This window comes from Struthio camelus, chromosome 6, assembly GCF_040807025.1.
Source record: "Struthio camelus isolate bStrCam1 chromosome 6, bStrCam1.hap1, whole genome shotgun sequence".
Taxonomy (NCBI): Eukaryota; Metazoa; Chordata; class Aves; order Struthioniformes; family Struthionidae; genus Struthio; species Struthio camelus.
In genome coordinates, this window is record NC_090947.1 from 33,297,940 (window position 1) to 33,315,328 (window position 17,389).

The 17,389-nt window shown below is 39.4% G+C and overlaps 1 protein-coding gene across 8 annotated transcripts in view; it reads right to left on the reverse strand.

Annotated features, from left to right (window-relative positions):
* The window catches only part of HSPBAP1 (HSPB1 associated protein 1), a 42,594-nt gene that overhangs the window by 18,008 nt on the left and 7,197 nt on the right, over positions 1 to 17,389 (reverse strand). For all 8 annotated transcript variants that reach the window (XM_068949043.1, XM_068949045.1, XM_068949051.1 and 5 more), the window contains 3 exons: positions 11,445 to 11,630; positions 5,581 to 5,765; positions 1,299 to 1,435 (listed from right to left, as the gene is read on the reverse strand). In XM_068949043.1, the coding sequence (XP_068805144.1) occupies positions 1,299 to 1,435; positions 5,581 to 5,765; positions 11,445 to 11,630 (508 nt within the window). The remainder of the gene's footprint in view (positions 1 to 1,298; positions 1,436 to 5,580; positions 5,766 to 11,444; positions 11,631 to 17,389) is intronic.

Genomic DNA, 17,389 nt, shown 5'->3' on the forward strand with positions numbered 1-17,389 from the left:
CCAGACGGAGGGAAGTGCCTTGGGAAGGCAGGCAAAATTGCAACACAGTCCTAGCACTGTGGCTCAACTTCAACACCTGAAGGTAGAGATCAAAAAGGCAGGGCAGGTCTGCTGGATCACTGTACTTAGCACACCCAGTATTTAGGCAGATCCTTAGAAGATATTTAAGCACATAAGCCTTACGGTTTTCAGTGAGATTTCTGGTTCTTAAAATATATTTAAGAGTCTGGACTTTGATGCATAAAGCTTACTAATGTGATCTGAAGTCCATGGGACTGGTTACGGGAACAAGCACAATTTTGGGTGGGGCTTCCAGACTGTCTCTGCTGCCCTTTCCACCCGAGGATCTCAGGGCTAGTCACAAAAATGAATGAAAACCCACCTGAGAGCTGAACAGAATTGCCCTTCTTACAGATAAGATGACGACAAATTCATTTGCCTCGGGCCTTAAAACCAGTCACTCTGTGGCAGAGCCCAGCATGGAAACCAGGCTTGCCTGCCTTCCAGTCCTGCACCTTAATCACAAGGCAACCATGATTTTACTGTTTTATAAATCACATCAGAATAATTAACTACAGTAAAATCCGACCGGCGAATTATTCCTTCCCTTATATACTAGCAAACCTAACATGCAACTTGCTTTGTTACTCTAGCTTTAATAGAATCAATTTAAAAAAAAAAAAAACAAGGCTAATATGCAGGGAAAGGAGGAAAAAAAAAAAAGGAAGGGGGGGGGGAAACAGACAGTTTGCAAACAGGCAGAAAGAAATAGCAACAAAGACACATGCCCAAAAATGAGTTTGGAACCTCAAGTGTCCATTTTAACTTTGCTCACAGTTGGCTGCTCCCATCCTGATGTTCCCCTTTTAAATTAATTCTAGCAGGCTATTAGAAGCTCTTGTACAGAGAATATCGTAAAGCTGAAAGTGGTTTATTTCTACTTTGTTTCTCTCTTTTTTTTTTTTTAAACTCTTTTAACTCCTAATTGCGACTTCCCAAATTCATAACCACTAGGAAGCTTAAAATACTTATTATTGGACACATATAATGCACAGATTAGGAAGAATATTCTTCCTCAAGTAGAAAAAAATAAAATTACATGTTAACTCCTAACCCCAATCAAACTCCAACCTCCCAAATTTCTGCCATTTCCCATAGAACAGTTTTGATATTCTTGAATCATTGATAGCTGAGAAAATTAAAATAATCAGGATTTAGAACTACCATTCAAGAGTGTAGAACTAATTCACTTTATAGCACTGTATAGTTTTCCTCTGTATAACACAGATGTTTGTTACCTTCCCTGTACTTGTAACACTAAATTGCAACCATAAGAGTCCAAATGGCACGGAGTGTTTGCTCCTTCAGAACCAATCCAGAGTGTGCTCTCTTTTCCACTTCTTCCAGGAAAACCAAAGTCGGACCACTTTATATCCTACAGCAAAGAAAAGATTATTTACATAAGCAGTTAAAAAGTTTCCCATCTTACCATCAGTTCTCCGGTCGTCTTGCGTTCTGCCTCCACATCTCTTCAGCGGTTACTCCTCGGTGGGGATACCTGCTCCCCTTCCTGCCAAGTTCTCCTCTCTAGGAGGACTTCTTCTGCTTTCCCAGCCTGACTGCACACAGTCCCAGACCTCTGTCTCCAGTTCTCATCCTAGTCTTTCAGACCACTCGAGTTACCCTGCCTGGGCTACAGAAGGACTGCCCAAGCACTCTGTGGCCACACAGGGCTGCTTCTCCTTCTTTTTAAACCCTCCTTCTTTCCACTCTTAGGCATCCAACCCAGCTCAGAATTGCTGATAAATTCTGATATAATGCATTTAAAAAAAAAAGAGAGAGAGGAAGAAAGAAAGGAATGAAAAATCTCCACCCCCTTTTCAAACCTATTTGATAAGCCTTGTGGCACATTTGCTCTCTGTCTCATTACCCCGAAAGCACTATCTCAGCCTTCTCCATACAGACTTTATCTCATTTCTGACCCAGTGGCACGTCAATTTTTCTAAGTTCCATACTGCATAATGGACACATTCTGCTCCTGCCTTTGCAATCGTGGAGGCAGTGAACTTAAAAGCAACTCGATTGCATGGGGAGAAAGGGCAGAACATGTGTGCATCTATTATGAATACGACTCTGGAGCTTTCCAGTACATTGATCCTCCCATGAGCAATCCCCTGGGGATGAGAACCGGAATGCGAGACAAGGAGGTATTGCCGGGATAGTCTAGGAGCTTGAACAGGTTTTGTGGACCGGCTCTGCGTAGCTTGGATAAGGCTTTCCCACCTTTCTACCGCTCACCCTGCAACCTGCAGGGCCTGATCACGTGTGTAGTGGAAAGCATTTCAAGTGTACCGGACTGAGATATTGTGGTCTTTTGGCTGAACCCCCAGACTGTGCCTCTGGAGGCCAAGGTTCAATTCCTGGCTTACTGATGGTCTCAGGCAAACCACTTCATCTCTGAGCTTTACTTTTTCCATCTTGAAAAGGAAGATAATGATATTGGTTCCATTTCAGTAAAGCACTCTCAGGGTCATTCACATCACCTAACTTCAGGAACCTAATTTAAGCTTGGCTCCTGCTCTCGTCAGAGCTCTCTCAGTCACCCTTTAGAACAGCCTCTCTCCTTCCACTGCCTATAAAAAGAAAACAGGTGTCTGTTCTCCTAATTTAAGTATGTAAGCTAGCTGCTTGCTGACTGGTGGGTGACTATCCCTTTTTAAGAGCTATGGATGAGGAAAATTACAGCTAGACATCATTGTAAGAATGACTTCACTATGTACTCTGTATTAGAGAACCCTCAAAATGAGTGATAGCCTTTCCAAAGATTAGGTATTGCTAAAGATTTTAAATTTCAGAGCTATTGATTTTAAAGATATCATTCGAAAAAAATGCAGAAGTCTAATATAAACATTTGTCAAAAGTAGCAAGAAATCACAAAGAAAAAGTTGCTCCTACAGATTTCAGCAGCCATAAAATTTAAAATCCAATACAACTATTTCAGTGATAAAGTTAAGTTGTAATATCATCTCTATACTTTCTATACATCTCACATCTAAACAGTTTTTGTATTTTGTTACAATTCTGTATTTTTGTTATGAGTAAGTGGAAAGAAAGCACACACAATCAGTATCAGATTTAAAAGAACTTTTTGAAAACGCTGCAGCTGTAGTAAATAGTGGAAGCGATTATGGGTAACACAGTTTTTAATCAATGAACTGAAAAGGAACTGGTAGGGTTACTGAAATCTTGTCACAGTGGGCTCCTTTTCTACGATAAAAAGCCACAGCAAGAAGAAATGCACTAAAAGGTGTTCCAACCATAACAGATGGCACATTACTTCTGAATTATATTTATTTCATTTGCTGCTTATAATGAAGTTAATCTGTACCCGTATGTCACTTTAAAAGGTCTCATTTCTATTTAAACTTCATGCATATATCTTGCTTCTGATTTATATCTCAAATTCTGTAATGAAATATCAACTGAACAAAAAATGTAAGATGCTCAATACTGCTCGTAGATTAGAATAATGGAATCATTACCTTAGCCCACACAACTGTAAATGATAAACAGTGCAATCTAAATTTCAAACAACTTCTAAATGGCCCTATTAATCACTATAAATAACAGTGCAGTTGGCCTTCTTTTCCCCTTCAAGTCACCTTAGGTAAATCTAAATAAAATCTAAAATGAAAAAAAAAAAAAAAGAGTTACCATCAAATTCACACAAGAATTTCTACACAGAATTCTTTTGGCTGATATAAATTGTGTAGCAGTGTTTCCAAATCCATACGAGTCTGGAGCTGATGAATTTCACCCCCATGCCTGTGAAATTGGCAGATGACATGCACCATATTTGCTTGCATAACACTATTGATTTTTTTCCTTCCCAGATTTTGCTTTAAAAAAAAATCCATGGCATAACCATTATGCATGTCTATTCTAAAATTACAGGACAATCTGTTGCTTGTTATAAGTCAGGGCGATGAGGTTGTGGCTTTGCACATAAATGCAATTCTTAGAGCCTCAATTTTGTACTTGAATAGGCACAAGGGGAAGGAGGAGGTATAGGAAAATGTTTTTTTCCTTCAAGTATGCTTTTATTGACTGGATGAAGCAGCAGGCTATTCAGGTCTTTCGAGCTGCTATCATCCTCACGGTCTTATGCCACAAACCAAAGGAAAATGCTGTCTCTCGAGGCAGGAAGAGAGAAAGCCAAGGCAGGACCATAGACAGGGGAAGTCATTCAAAGATTTGGGGAGGCCTTACACATTGCTGGAGCTCTGAATTTAGTTTAAAGAAAGCAGCCCAGCATCCGAGTTGTGCAGCACACACGGGAGCCTAGTCACGTCTTCAGTGTACGCCTTCCCCTTCAGAAGGGAGGGGAAAAAAAAAGGTATGATGGTCTCTGCACCCAAAACTTACTCTCTGACCCACAGAACAAAGGGAAAGGAGACAGTCTGAGAAAGAATGAGCACTGAAAAATATTGATTTCACTATTACAAAAGAATAAAATATGTATAAGGAGCATGGAAAATGCTTTCTGAGGAAAAAATTAATTCAAAGGGGCTTATCAGTTCCTGCTCCCTGCCATCCTGACGATATAGTATTTGCAGAGAATTATGATTCCATCTTCATATTTGAAAGTGTGGAAACGAGCAAGGCTTCATTTACTATTCCTTCTTCACATCTTAATATAAAATATGCCTTTTGTATAGCTATCCTTAATTTTGCTCTTTTACAATTTGCAAGGAGAAGCAGCAGGGATGTAGATGAATCAATATACTGAAACAGTAGTTAGCCTTAAAGGAAATAAAAGAAAAAAAACCACACAGCTATGTGTCCTATACGTGCATTTGAAAATTACCATAGATTATGTACTTCCATGGTCAGTTATGTCATATATTGTACTGCCTCCATGGACAATCAAGGTATAATAATACTGCAGACTTGGAATCACTCCTCTTCACAAGCATTTGATCTAAACTTTTTAAGGGACTGTGCTACTTGAGAAAGTGACCCACAGGAGAAAAATATGGAGGAAAACCACACTATAGCCTTGTTGTTGCTAGTGAATCCATCCTACCCAGCACATGCTCTCTGCTGAGCGGAGCTGTATGGAAGTTAGCACAACCCCGCTCACATACAAGATGGATCTAGGGCGACAACAAGGCTCTAGCGTTTTCAACATGCTAGACCTGCCAGCTGCTTGTCATCTCAACATACTAGTCCCATTTCACTTTCAGACCTTCAGAAGAGGTGCAGGGAAGTCGTTCAGCTGCCGATGATGTTCCCTGACCCTACTCCTAAAGGCCTCCCTCCAGGCACAGGATGAGGCAAGGTGAAGTGGGAAGGGAGTGCTGCTAATTTAAATAATTTGTTTTGTTATTTGTGCTACTGTTTTTAGGCCCGTAAGTAGACCCAGAAGTTTAGATGGCTGCCACTGAAAGCTAAGCAATAGCTTTCATTTCAAAACTTTAAAATAAATGGCCACAGGTGTAAAGAGGGCATTGCAGTAGAGGTTTTAAAAGCTATCATTTGCAGTGTTTAAATTGGAAAGAGGCAATATTAATGATTTACCTGGAAAACTTCTTCCTTGTCTTCAAATAACCTGGCAATGTATTTGTAGTCAGCGTAAGCCCAATATTTGGCGTATTCATAACAACGGAATGGTCCAAAGAGGCAGGAAGGCTGTCCACAACTCCAAGCCAAAAACTCTTGAAGCGTAGCCTCCACATAGCTACACCTAGTTTCAAACTGGGGAACTAGAGCAACATAAGAAAAGCCAAATATTACACAAGCACCGAACGCAGAAGCAATAAAAATAATACATAGTTTCTCTCACCGCTCTCGTTAAATACAGCATGAGATCTGAAGGGGAACTTAGGTGGCTTGTGTCTGGCCTATTAAATGGTTCTCATCATGTAACTCATAATTAATGTCGGGGATTATTGCTTTTTCATTACGGTTTAAGTGAATGACTGTGACTTTGAATTTGCTGTGAGCTAAGAGTACACAAATAGTTACTGTTGCTCATGTGCAAGGCAGCATAAAGCACAGTAACTCATTCCTATATCCAAGTTCCCTAAACAACTTTGCTTAGTCTCTCTTCCTAAACGTGAGCTGCAAATGTGCACACAAGTGCCTTTGTGTGCCTTCATTTTTCTCTCCGTGGACTTGTGCAGATGGACACGTTCATCTTTCCTTCTCCCATCTAAAGCAATAACTAAATCAGCAAAGTAACAGTTGGGAAGCAAATTATGGAGTCACGTTCAAGTCACCGATCCATCTAAAAGCTGTGTCCCTGTTTTTCAGTTGGGACTAAAGAAGGATAACGTGGTGTTCCCTGCCAGCTATAGAAGTGTTTACCAGCAGTACTTTATTTCCGTCGTGCTTTGGTTAGGCTGACTGGTAGAGCCTTTCAACTCAAGGTCAGGTCACTCACAAGGCCTACAGGGTAGTTTACAACACAGCGTTATTTTATTTCTGGCTAGCCGCAGATCTTCATTTCCCATAACTGCTAATTTTGCCAGCTTCAAAGAAATTTACCCAATGTTAAAAAAAAACCCACACATATTACTCACTGTTCTATAACTACTACTGGAGAAAAAAATTACTGCAGCCTATATGAATGACAGTGACAGGGCTGTAATTTAACCTTGTGCAACTTGCATAGAGCTGTTCAAAAATGGGATTCTTTTACTGTTCCACAGCAGTTCTTCCTTCCTTCCTTCCTGCCCAGATTTTGTTTTCACAGCAGTTTCCACACAGTCTCATACATTTTTTCTTATTCCCTTTGGGCGGGAGAACTGCTTTTACAAAACTTTATCACTAGCATTTTGCCATTTTCCATTGTAGTAGCCAAGGTAGCGGTTTTTCTTCCCTTCACTGTCAAGTTCGTTAACTAAACATGCGAGATAAGCCCCAGCATTCAGCAGTATTTAACCTGGCTCTGTGCAGTGTACGGCTCCCTACCCATGAACTGCACAGAAGAAAAACAAACCACCTGCAATAACCAAAAAAGCCGTGTATCTGACTGTGTTGCAGTCCAATGCTCTGTCCTGATATCCAGGCATTAATGCAATGCCTATCATCTTCCTAAAAGATGGTCCGATGGAAAAAATTAGATAAAAGATATAGGTACTACTGGAGGTTGCTCAATATCTGAATTATTTTGATGAGAACAAAGAGCGCTCAAGACATTACCTATTTTCCAATGTAACTCCGGAGCAAGTATTTTAAAGGCAAGAAATACGCTTTCTAGCTCACAGTGCATTTCACTCTGAGCTTTACTTCAAAAATTCCAGCTACGGAAGGCAAGACTCTCTTCTTGGATGTAACCTCCTCAGGGTAGGGTTCTTGGCTTAAATTCGACCTATTCCAGTACCAAGTACAGTGTGGATACTTAGTGAATAATAAATAGTAATAAAAAAACGGTCTTCGGACAGTCTAGAAAATGGATTTATAGACTGCAAGCAGGGTGAAACTGTTGGCAATAGGTAGCTGAGAGCAGGAACATTAACCAGTTTGTTAATACTTAATGAATAAAAGTTGAAGATGTTTTGTAATTAATATGTTGTAGATTAAGCCAATGCAAATCTAAAGTAAGCTACCAATGCTGTCTGAGGACACGATATCTGGATGCATGGCACTCTTTCTCTCTCCCATCTAAAGCCTCAAATTGAAAGCTGAGGGAGAGAGGAAGTCCTTTACGCGCAACAGCGGCTCCTGTCCTTAATTAAGGACTGGTCCTGACAGATGCCACCTGGTGTTCTGCTAAGGAAAATAGTATTTGCTATGCAGGCTTTCCACGGAAAATGTATAAACAAGGAAAATAGCCTCAGAAAAACATCCTAAAGCTCTAGTAAGAATGAAAGTGAATTGTCTCCCCCATTTCTTTAGATGTAAGCTTAAAAGAAAACCAAATGTCCCTTCACAGCTGTTGGGGAATTAAAAATTAAATGAATAATCCAAGCAAGAAATAACCATTTAACTTCATAACAAAGCACAGGCACACTCACAAACCAAAAAACTCATCATCCACATCCAACGACAGTTACTGCCTCTCAGTTCTCCGCTTTACGTGACATCTATTCAGCCTCCAATATTTCTACTATATTCTCAAGCCTTATATTCAGCAACTGAATCTATAGTCATCTTTGCAGGCCCTCTCAAGCCAAAGCTCTGAGGCTTGAATTCTTCACTTTCTTTTAACGGTAAAACATGTTGCTCAGTGCCTCCTGGGCAGCTGTACAAGTTGCAGTCCATTTTTATCCAACTGTGTATCTGATAGGATCAGCTCTACATGGCATCTCTAAGAAAAATTTCCTCCAGAGAGCTTGTGACTCATAACTGATCAGCTTGACAACCTCTCGCCCTCTCCAATTTCTCTACAGCAAACTCATTGCTTATTCATTTTACTACACAACCAGAGAAAATAGTCAAAAGGAGAAAAGTCTGTATACTGAACTGTTTTTACAAGCTTCCTCCTTCCTTTGTGAATCCTGGTGCGCTCCATATTGCCATGGCATTGGATAGATAGGCTATACTGCTGCATTTTTTCCACCAGAAACTCAGCTTCACTAGCTACTGCCCACCTTTTAGCCCACCTCAGAAAAATAAATCTTTTAGCCTGGAAGGAACTAGATAAGTAGGCATTTCCTGATTCATAGCACCTTCATCGTTCTGCTAATGAACGCAGGTCCCTTCTCTGGAGGTATCTTATCTCTGCCAATGTTTAATCCTCTGTTTTTTTCCCCCAACAGACACATTCTATTTGACTTGTGTAGTCAGACACAGTATTATCGAAAACATAAACTCAGGTACAGAGAAATAATTCACACAAATAATACTGCTAGCTCCCATGTTTTCCATGTTTCATCTGCAAATGCGCCTTGCAGATTGGTATGCCTCAGGAAGGTCCAAACTAACAGGAGAAGCAAATACAGAATCCAGCCAACTTCCACAGAGGATGCCCTGTCTGCTGCTCTCCCTTTTTTATACTAAGGAACCTTCAGTTGGGGGACCATCCCCATAGACTGCAGATGTGGCAATAAAGAAAGATGAGAAGTTGTCACAGTAAGAGGTCTCAAATTATTTAGAGCTCTCCAGATTAACAGTGGCTTAAATTGTTTTAGAAACTTTGAAGCACTCCTTTCAGATTGATGGGATGGTATGCTCACAATAAAACACGTCTACAAGTAACAGGACAGTTTATTTCTCGCGCATGTTTCCGATTCAGAGTCAGGGGTGGTTCCAGTCTAGTCGTAAGGCAATGAATCTGTTTTAAACATCGGAGGAATATTCAGAGATGTCAATACAATTTTACTTTTATTCTCCTGTTGCTTTCTCTAACCACACCACTGCCTGCATTTTACCTGGGAAAGTCAGCGTGCGTTTGGATGATGATGATAAGAAATGGAAGCCCTCACTGAAAAACACTGTTAAGCACGCAACAGTAAGATCAACCATCTTCCAAATGACAGTGGCACATGAAATGACTGTGGCACATTACATTATTTCAGACTCTTAGATAGCTTGGCTAATGGCTTCACTGACATATCCTTACAATACAAAATTTTATAGTAGCACAAGTCTCATTCAGCTACAGTATAACCCCTGAAGGCCCTACCCGTCTTCCTGAAGACATTTCTAGCTTGCATTAGCATATAATGGTGGTTCCTGGAGACAAACTGAATGGCTGCCTAGGTACTGATGCCTTTAGGAAAGCTTCAAAATATAGACAGATGCAACTTCAAGACACAATTTCCAGTTTAAATCCATTCTTTATCCCTAGTGACTAGAAGTTACTGTTAAGTAATGACTTATATACTTAGTTGGTAGCATCAATCCATCACTTACCTACATCACACCTCATCAATCCCATCACAAGCTCTCCCAGTCGGAACACCCACTCACAAAACTGCCTACTAATTAATGGAGACTGAGACTCAAACTATCCATTTACCTCTACTGGTAAGCCTTGCCTATTAGAATTAAGGTATATTAACAAGGTATTGAGGAAAACGTCACACACATGCAACCCCTACCTTCTTCCCTGTTGGCAATCGGGTACCTTTTACACATAGTGCAGGAACAGGCTCACTGAACAGCTCACTGAAGTATAGAGACACTGCTATGAAGACTTGTACTAACTCTACACTTTGGTTATCCCATGTGTAGAAGGTGAGTAAATAACACCTGCTTTCCCAGGGATAGCATAAGGATTAATTAATCCATGCTGGTAAAATGCTTTGAAAACTTAAAATGCCAGGCATTCCTCCTCTAACAATTCTTTCTGTTTCATCACTTCTCTTGCAAAAACTGAACGTGAACTGAACGCGGTCACGATACTGTGAAGCAAGCAAATTTCACGCAGTGTTGTAAGACAACATGATGTAATCCTGCCACTTCCATAGGGATGGGCAGAGCCTCACCTGGAGTCTTTGTGCAGATATCATGCTCCAAGAAAGAGGTGGTTCAGTTGAAGAAATTCAGAAGAGTACAGAAAGAATAGCTAAACGGGGTCTAGAAAAACATGACTTACATTGAACATCTTTTAAAAATGGGGTTTGGCCTAGAGAAGAAAAGACTGAAGGAAGACAAGATATTTCAGAGAAAATAGAGAAAGCACATGGCAAACTATATTTTGGTATGCTGTCGGGGGGACAAAGGGTCTATAAGGCATGAATAAAACAATGAGTAACCTCTTAAGACGCTAGCAGATTGCTGTCTTGGAGCACGTGGTTCCTACATCTTTCCTCCCTGGTATGAACCTGTGTCTGTCCATGGGTAGACCATGACTAATACAGTGTGGCTAGAGTCAGCAACTGAGTTGTTAACAGTATTTAAAACCAACAGCAAAACTAGCCTTTTTCTGATGGTGGGTTCTTAGATATTTGAGTGAATATGAAGGGTTAGAGGTGAAATTATTCTACTCGTGTCAAGCTATTTTACTAATGTTTTGCACTTCTATAGCATTTTTCATCACAGGACCTCAAAGCACTGACACCTAGCACAGCCTAAAAAAACCTGTAGGAGGAAGGTGAGGATCGCCTTTATCTTACAGATGAAAAAAACAAGATAGACTGGTTAATCAGCTATTTTTTTAAAGCACTCAGGTTTGTGGATGTGAAGCTCAGCCCACGCGAACATCTGAATCACATAAAAGACCAGGACCAACCACATACTCTACAAAGTAAGTAAAGGACACTGAGACTCTGGATTCTTATCTATAGTGTTACCCTGACTTCCTACTAAGAATACATACTTAAGAAAGAGAAGGGTGAGTCCCACTGTTGGCCAAAACTGCCATCTTAAAAACAAAGCCTGTGGTGAACAGTGATACCTTAGAGAGCGAACAATGATATAACGGAGAGGCAAGAGGACTGTAGAACCTAACAAAAAGGGTTGTGAAATGTAACACCAATCCACCTCAAGCTCACCTAAGTCCATTGTCTTCAGGCCTATCCTAAACTGTATTGTCTTTGCATCCAACACCGCAGAAAGGTATTTCGTATTCCAGTGCAGGGCTGGCCAATCATCAACCATGTTACAGAAGACTGCAGGCTGCTGCAGAGACATCACAATTTCCTTGGCTTTTTCAGGAGTAAATGGTTTGACACCCGCACCTGTGTAAAGAAACAAACAGCTGTAGATAGATGATTTATGATACATGAAGAGTTCTACCATCTCCTACAGCATGGAAAACATTAAAAAATAACACTGCCTTTGTTTATGGTTGATTTTTTATGTATCACACGTAGTATTTGTTTAGTCAGACTTCTATTGCAAATACAGAAAGAACATTCCTACACTAAATTAAAATCTAAAGCCGTGTATTAGCACATTAAGTATAAAAAAGTAGGCATATGCTTAGAATTTCTACTTGTAGCTTAGGCAAGAAACCACTGTAGCCACATAGTTTAAAATTAGCTTAACAATAAAAAGATCTTACAGTTAATTCCCAGTTAAGAGAATATAAATGAGTAACAGTCCTTTCATATAGGATTCTTTCCAAAATATGCAGAAGGTTGTCAGAGATGGCAAATAGGTTTCCCATGCATTTGATTTTAATCAAAGAACTGCAGGGAGACCAAAAGCAGCAGATACATTTAAAAAAATGCTTTAAAAATTCTTTTCACCTACAGAATTTTAGAAAAAAGAAATTGTGCCAATCCAAAACAATTCTAATCCCAGATCTCAATTTAGTCCTTTGTTGTTCAGAGATTTATATGCCTCACTGAAACTGTCAAGCTGAAACGCTGGCAACCTTAAATAAACTCAGCACTTTTACAACAACTTTTCTTTAGGGACATATTGAGAGGGAAAACCTGTTTTAAAAAAGAAGTAACGTAACAGCTCCACAGAGTTGATGCAGTGGACTACAACTCCAAATCATTAAAAATCCATTCATCATTCTAACCTCTGTTAAAGTTAACTCATCCAGAATTTGTATCCATATAATGCCATAACATAGCTAATAAATCTGTTTGGTTTCCATAACCCCAGTAGCTCATTCAAAACAAGCAAATCTTAACTCATTCAATTGAGGGTTATGGTCTATCACGCACAATGGGTTAAATAAATACAAGACAAGAAAATTCCCTTCCCTGCCTGGTATGAATTTTGCCTCTCGCTCCTCCCAGTGTATGGGTGGGGAGAAAGGTAGTAGAGAACCAGCAAGTCCCGCTCCGGACTGCAGTTTCATACAGTCCAAGGGAGCTGGGTCTCATCTCTCACTGACTTCAAGAAAAAAATGTAATTCATTTCTCCTTTCACTTCTCTTGAAAACTCAGCTTAAAGCTTTAAAAATAAAGACCTTGCCTATTTTATACTAATGGAATATAAAGTTTAAGAACGGCTCCCGTTTCTTGACGCAAATGACAAGAGGGAGTTTGGGTTTTGGGCTGTTTTTTGACATTTCCTCGCAGAAGCAGAGCAACGCTTGACGGGATGGTGTTGCTGTGACACAGAGACAGCTATGACACTTGGCTCGCCGTCTTGCGCTCCAGCATGTTACATAATTGGGACATAAGGAGGCCTCACGGGGACCATATGTCTTACCATATGGTCTTCACTACCCCAGGAAGAAAACTCTATGGGTTTCCAAGCAAAAGGTTAGTATACCTACAGGGAGCAAGTTCAGACACGGCAGAAAGTCCATGTGTAGGCACAACTGCATATGCAGGGGCAGCTACAAGGAAGCACGATAATAGGTTAAAGCTCAGCATGTTTTTTTGTTTGTTTGTCTGTTTTTCAGCAACACTGTTCAAAGACTCAAGGCAAGGCTAAGTCCAGATTTGAACGCTCCCAGGGAGATTTATAAAACTTCTTCCACCTTGGACCAGCGCAATCATAATATCGTACAGAGGAGGCTTTCACAATGTGGGAGCTGGCTGGCCTCTCACATCTTTCAGACGTTCCAGCTCAGTAAAAATAAACTTAGCCTAATTAGGAATAATTCTATCACCACATGGCTGTCCTTTTGATTGCTCAATTGTTTTTTGCTTTAAGAGCAATACATTTAATTATTTTAAAGGATATAAATCTAAAGAAATGCAAGAAATTGGTGGCATTTTTGGAAGATTTTGTAAAGCCAAATTTTATTGCAAAAGCTTTAGTTTCATCATGTAACTTTAGTCAACAGTTGGGATGTGCTACAAAAGCAGAAACTTTACTGGGAGAGACAGAAAAGCTCACTGAAGCCAACTGTTGATTCTGTGCGGCTTTCGAATGTCATTTCCACATGCATATTGTGCTTTTGAAAGGTGTCGTTTTAACCACATTGAACATACTTTGAGAAGCACAGAGCTCAAGCTACAGGGAGAGTTTGCATCAATGCCAAAAAAAACCCCATAATTTGACTTAACAGCCTTTCCTCTTCTGAATGTTAGCTGCAGTTTTTTGTCATGTACCACACTTCACTCAGTCATAGGAACACATTTAACTACAAAATTCAGAAGCAGTGAAAAAAGTCAAATGGTTCATCTCAGTAAGATGCTAATCCTTCCCACCTTCAAACAGTATTAAAATTACTGTCAAGTGAGTATATATCTTTTCCTGATATAGATAAAATAATCATTTATAAATACACATGGTAAAATCAGCAGTGAAATCTGCTTTTGTTTGAAAAATTTTAAAAAATGTAAAGCGTTTGATAATCAAACATTCATTTTTTTTAGAAAAGACAAAAGTGGATTCCAGGAGGTTTAGTGCAAAGAATCTTTTAAGGGTCTTGATTCAGGGTTTTATGCATTCCTTGGAGAGAATAGCAGTCAGTTAAACATAATTCCTTCTCTACAGTATCTGTTATGCATATCTAAACGTCTGTGAGAGAAAAGGCACACGATAAAAGGCAAATATTAAATACTACATCAAATAGATATTACGATAATTTGGACAACTCTGAGCATGGCCAATATAGATTTCCGATAAAACTATATAACATAGGAGCAGTAAAAGGTAATGAAAAGAGATATCTGAAGATGGAAAGATCTCTCTTGAAAGAGGTACCAGCAGGAAAATTCCTAATTTAAAATAATCATCTTTTCCTTACTTATTGTTATCACAGTTCAACAAAGATCTCGCAAGCTGGTCTATTGCTTCTCAGTACCTGAAATTGATGGTAACTGATTCCTAGGCAAAATCTGGGATTATGTAGCATAGATACATAGCATAGATACTGTCCATACAGTTTAGACATTGATATGTAAAAATAAAATGTGTACCAAAGAAACAAAATATCCATGGCACATCTTGGGCATTAGAGATCAAATTCTTGGGGGAAATCAGGAAGAAGGAGAGGACAGAGATGCATATTCCGTTCAAAAAGAAAAATCTCTATCGGAGTTTTCATTTTCTTACTTGTACTCTCATTCAAAAGGGGAAAAAATACTGTTAAATTAGTTCTTTGTGTGAGGCTCAACAAACAATGTACCTACACAGTCCAAAAAGCAACAGGAATAATTTGTCTCATGTTCTGACTTTACATACGGCAAGCCCAACCAGGACTTGAAAAACTGATTCAAGTTTTAAATCACAGTTTGTTACCGTTATAACTTAAATAGTTGCCTAAAAACAGAGATGTTCTTCAGAAAGGTAACACCTTGTGATTACACTGCAAACTGGCCATCTTCCAATTAAAATACTCATACTACCCTAGTCACCTTTACGTGTTGTCAAATACGAAGCTCATCCAGATTTCAGTGCTGAGGGAAGGTAAAAGCAGAGTAATGAATTCACTAAGTACTTTCCAGTTGACTTTGTGCTTCCAAGAGAAAAAATTATTTTTTGTTTCTGATTAACAACTTTTCTGAATAACTGAGTGGAGCTTGGGAATAAAGAGTTAGCCCAGGAGGCAGTCTGAAGAAAAGTGGACTTGATCGAAGTTGTTCAGAAGTTAAATGTACTGTCATTCATTTAAAATAATTTAGCAAATTAGAAGAGTTCATTAGTGAGTGGCAGTGGTAGCTGGCTTCTGCCAAAACACCCTGCTGCTGAAACATAAGAGTTAATTGACAGGTATAATTTCCTAAAAGAAAGAGTAGAGGGAAATCTTGATAATATATTTAGTATAAGCGTCATCAAATTGGTTTTCTTCTAATTCTGTTATGTTTCATCATCCTCGTTTCTTTAAAAAACGTATAAAAATTAAAAGAAAAATTTAGTCTTTTGAATACATTAGTACAGAGTGATCAAGTCACTCAAAAAAAGATCAACTAATCTTAAATGTGCAACAACTGGGAGTGGGAATAAGCGGGGCGGGGGGAATTCCCCAAAGCAAAAATAAGTGACTTAGGTTGGAGGTCAGACTTAGTTTTTCAGTACACTGACTCCCTGTAAATTAAAAAACAAATTTAAACAATCTGCATGAGATGACAGTATTATGCGTTAAAATCAGTCTACTCTGGGCAGAGTGCATCTCAATATATGCAGATCGTTTTCAGGATATACTGCGGGAACATCTAGGTACTGCTTCTTGACCATTTATTGTTACTACTATCTTTTTGACGCTGGGTACATCTATACTGCAGATGCTCACACGCACGCTGAGGTAGACTGTGAAGTAAACAAACCCTACCTTGCCATCAATGTCTGCTACGAAGAAGGGAACGGAGTAAAAGAAAAGAAACAGGTTGTGTCTCCCAGGAAAATTCTGGGACCAGAAGAGAAAGTTATATTTGCACTCACTTTCCAGTTCAGCTGCAGCAGAGCGGAGCGTCTTACATCACAATTTTTCTTACAGTAAGTCTGAGTGACTCAAAACATAAACTAAGATAAGAGCTTGGGCTTTGTCCTCAAACCTCAAACTGTCCTTGTGACAAAGAAAAGGAAATAACTACCAGGCTTCTTACGGGGAGACTAAGAGGTAGAAAACAGAATACGACACCGGAAGGGACTTCCAGTTCCCTGCTCTAAATGACAGCACACAATCCCATACATAAATTTATCAAATTCCTTTGTAAATCCCCTAAGGGCTCCTATCAAAAAGCTAGTCCAGAAATGATGGCAGGTTTTGCCCAGGGTCTCTTCTCCTTCCAGCTTGTACAGCACTTCTAGAAAGTAGTCATACCTATGTTCAGCTAATTAAACAGCTTGAATAATCTCCTCTGGTCTCCTCTAGTAAAAGATATGCTTTCCTTTCCCCGTGGTCTGCATCCTATGCCATTTGAAATCCCCCCTCCCATAACAAGCAAATTAGAACATGCTCAAACGAGAGAAGTGATACAAAATACGCTTCCAGTGAAGCTCCCAATGAACTCTGTATACTTCGTGTTTACTGGCAAAATTGCTGAAAGCACACTGGAACACAGCGAGACCGCAACACTTGTCAGATAAATGCAATTTTGTTTTCTGTTGAAGGAAAAGACCATGGCCTTTGATCAAAACATTCCAATGGGATATAAAAGATTCCATCCAACAGGGCAGACTGTGCTCTTTCTTAAGCTAGGCTGCTACATACCCATGTTTTGGTCCACGCAGCATGTACATTACATCGAGTTTCCTCTGCTGATGAGCAAATTTAGTAGCAAAGACATTCTTCCCCAGTACTTCACCAGCACTCACATGTATGTCTCACAACCTTCCTACCAGATGGGAAATTTAATATAAAACTTTAATATTAATATAACACTATGATTTAAAGTAAGGAAACTGGGACATCAGGGAATTAACATCCGTATTTCTAAGAAAAAATAATTTGTTCATGTTTTAAATACAATCCACTTCTATTTTATTCTTTGTTATTCCTTGTTAGTAGCAAACATGAGCGCACTACTCCTAAACTGATTAATGCACTGTACAAAGTTCCCTGACAAAGATTGTAACCATCTAGGCCTTTGTTGCTGTCCTATGCTGCAAACACAACCGACAAGAGCTTCAAAGTGAC